The sequence below is a fragment of the Anopheles coluzzii genome, chromosome 3 (genome assembly GCF_943734685.1).
Source record: "Anopheles coluzzii chromosome 3, AcolN3, whole genome shotgun sequence".
NCBI classification, from domain to species: Eukaryota; Metazoa; Arthropoda; class Insecta; order Diptera; family Culicidae; genus Anopheles; species Anopheles coluzzii.
The window spans coordinates 15,536,054-15,538,081 of NC_064671.1; the positions used below are offsets into that span (position 1 = coordinate 15,536,054).

Consider the following 2,028-nt stretch of genomic DNA (forward strand, 5'->3'; position numbering starts at 1 on the left):
TGCACGCAACTTTAAGCGCTGTCTGAGGGCCTCGAGGTGGCGACCCTTGACCCTTGAAAATACAACCTATTTCCCCATCTCACAAACAATTTTCATCTGCATACCAATTCGGTTGAGAATCGCTAAATCAACCTTTCGATTGAACAATTCAGCTAATCCTACATTAGTCTGACCGTTTAGACCGCCTATACTCATGCTAATCCTCCTGTTGTGTAACTGCTGTTGTGACTTAAAGTAAAAGTGACCCACAAATATCTTCAAAAGATAGTGTAGACAAGTCCGAAGAAGATTTAGGTGCATTGCTTTGTTTTTGTACACCTATTTTTACACAGCATCTCCAATATTTTCAAACTTAACCATGGATCCCGACATTATTGCTAACTGAGATACCTCGATATCATGAATCAAGACTCATATCATTCCCAAGATTGATTGGCACTGTGTGTTTCGCGCAACTGTGCTGAAGAAGAACCCAACGTTTTCAGCTTGTCATCGTGAGCAGTCCAACGTGCTACAACAATCATTCAACGCCTCGAGTATCTTATCTCTGGATCTTTATTTATGGGCATTCAACCCCTCAGAGAACCCCCGCTTTGGGGTTATGTCTCGTACGTAGAGACCATGTAAAGTGCTCCACGCCAGCAGCACACCATCGAACCGTACTGTTTCCTAACGATGGAATCCCGCGCATCACGCATCAGATCAACCAAAGGGGTCCAAGATCACTTCCGGATGCGGTCACAGTTGCAAACAACGCGTTTCACAGACACTGTGCGCGATGCGCGGGAAACGCATGCGACTAGCTCCCGAGCAGATCACGGTACGGCTTCATCAGCCTCAGCAGAGTGGTAAGCGGGAACTGACGCGCCGCATCTCCACCAAGTTTGGCCAGAAAGTCCACCAGCGCCCCGTGGTAGTGGTGCAGCAGACTGTCCATATTGTCGCGCCGGAACTGTTCCCCGGCCGAGATGAAGAAGAAGTAGCACAGGTCGAGGATGGGCGAAGCGTACCGGGACGATTGCCAGTCGGTTAAGATAACCCCCGTTGCCACGTTGTTCTGCGAACGATACGTTATCGTATTAGAGGAAAGGTAATAATAGCGGGGCTCTCTCTCTCTCCCGATGTGACTTACCTCATTATGCGAGTAGATGAGATTGTTGATCCAGCAGTCACCGTGCGTGACGACACAGTACGGTTCGGCGGTGGCCGGATCGCAACACTTCTTCAAACTCTCAAACACTGCATCCTTCACGGCGACGATACGCTCCTGTTCCGACTCGAAGCGCGTCCTCATCGTGATCAACGCCCGATCGAACGATTCCTTCATCAGCGTGATCAACGCCGAGTCCGGCTGTCCGGCCCGCTTGTACTGCTCGAACAGCTCCGGCCGCTGCTCCTTCATCGCAAACGAGAGCGCATGCAGACGGCCCAGCTGCTCCATCACCAGCCGCGTATGCTCCACGTTGATCGGTTCCAGCTTGTCCCAGTCCCACTTCTCGAACGCTTCGTTGTACTCCAGCATGATCAGTGCTTCCGGCTCCGGCGCGTCCGTGTTGCAGTGTGCCAGATAGCACTTGGGCGTCGCATAGAACCCATCGCCCGACTCCTCCGACAGACCCTTCTCCGCCTGGAACTCGTAAAACCCGTGCAGCGTTTCGCGGTAGAAGAAGCACTCGCGCTTGAACAGCTCGAGCGAACGTTCGTCACCGTTCGGCGGCACCTTGCACCACAGCGTAAACTCCCGATCGTCCCCGTTGATGATGGCCTTGAAGACGAAGCTCACGTACCCGTCGCACTCCAGGCGCGTCTCCTCGTCGAAGTCGACCGAAAACAGATCCGGCGTAAAGCCCTGCTCGACCGCGATCCGGCGGATCGCCTCGTACACGTAGTCGTTGAACATGGGCGTTATCTTACGGTCGGCCATCGTTGCTGGGCTCTGCTGCACTGGAGACTACACCGCACTGACGCACTTGAGACACTGCTAATGATTGAATTGACACAATCAGCAGCCGTGTGAATGGTCTTAAA

The 2,028-nt window shown here is 52.6% G+C and overlaps 1 protein-coding gene across 1 annotated transcript; it reads right to left on the reverse strand.

The window, feature by feature from the left end:
• Window positions 1-537: 537 nt before the first annotated feature.
• LOC120958237 (uncharacterized) lies at window positions 538-2,028 on the reverse strand. Its single transcript, XM_040380886.2, has 2 exons — window positions 1,133-2,028; window positions 538-1,057 (listed from the first exon to the last, which is right to left on the reverse strand). The coding sequence occupies exons 1-2, from the start codon at window positions 1,922-1,924 to the stop codon at window positions 800-802; spliced, it is 1,050 nt and encodes a 349-aa protein (XP_040236820.2). The 5' UTR covers window positions 1,925-2,028; the 3' UTR covers window positions 538-799.

Coding starts and splice junctions, on each gene's coding strand:
- LOC120958237 (XM_040380886.2), bottom strand. CDS start 1,924: ATGGCCGACCGTAAGATAACGCCCATGTTCAACGACTACGTGTACGAG. Junction 1,058..1,132: donor TCATCTACTCGCATAATGAG/GTAAGTCACATC, acceptor TATCGTTCGCAG/AACAACGTGGCAACGGGGGT.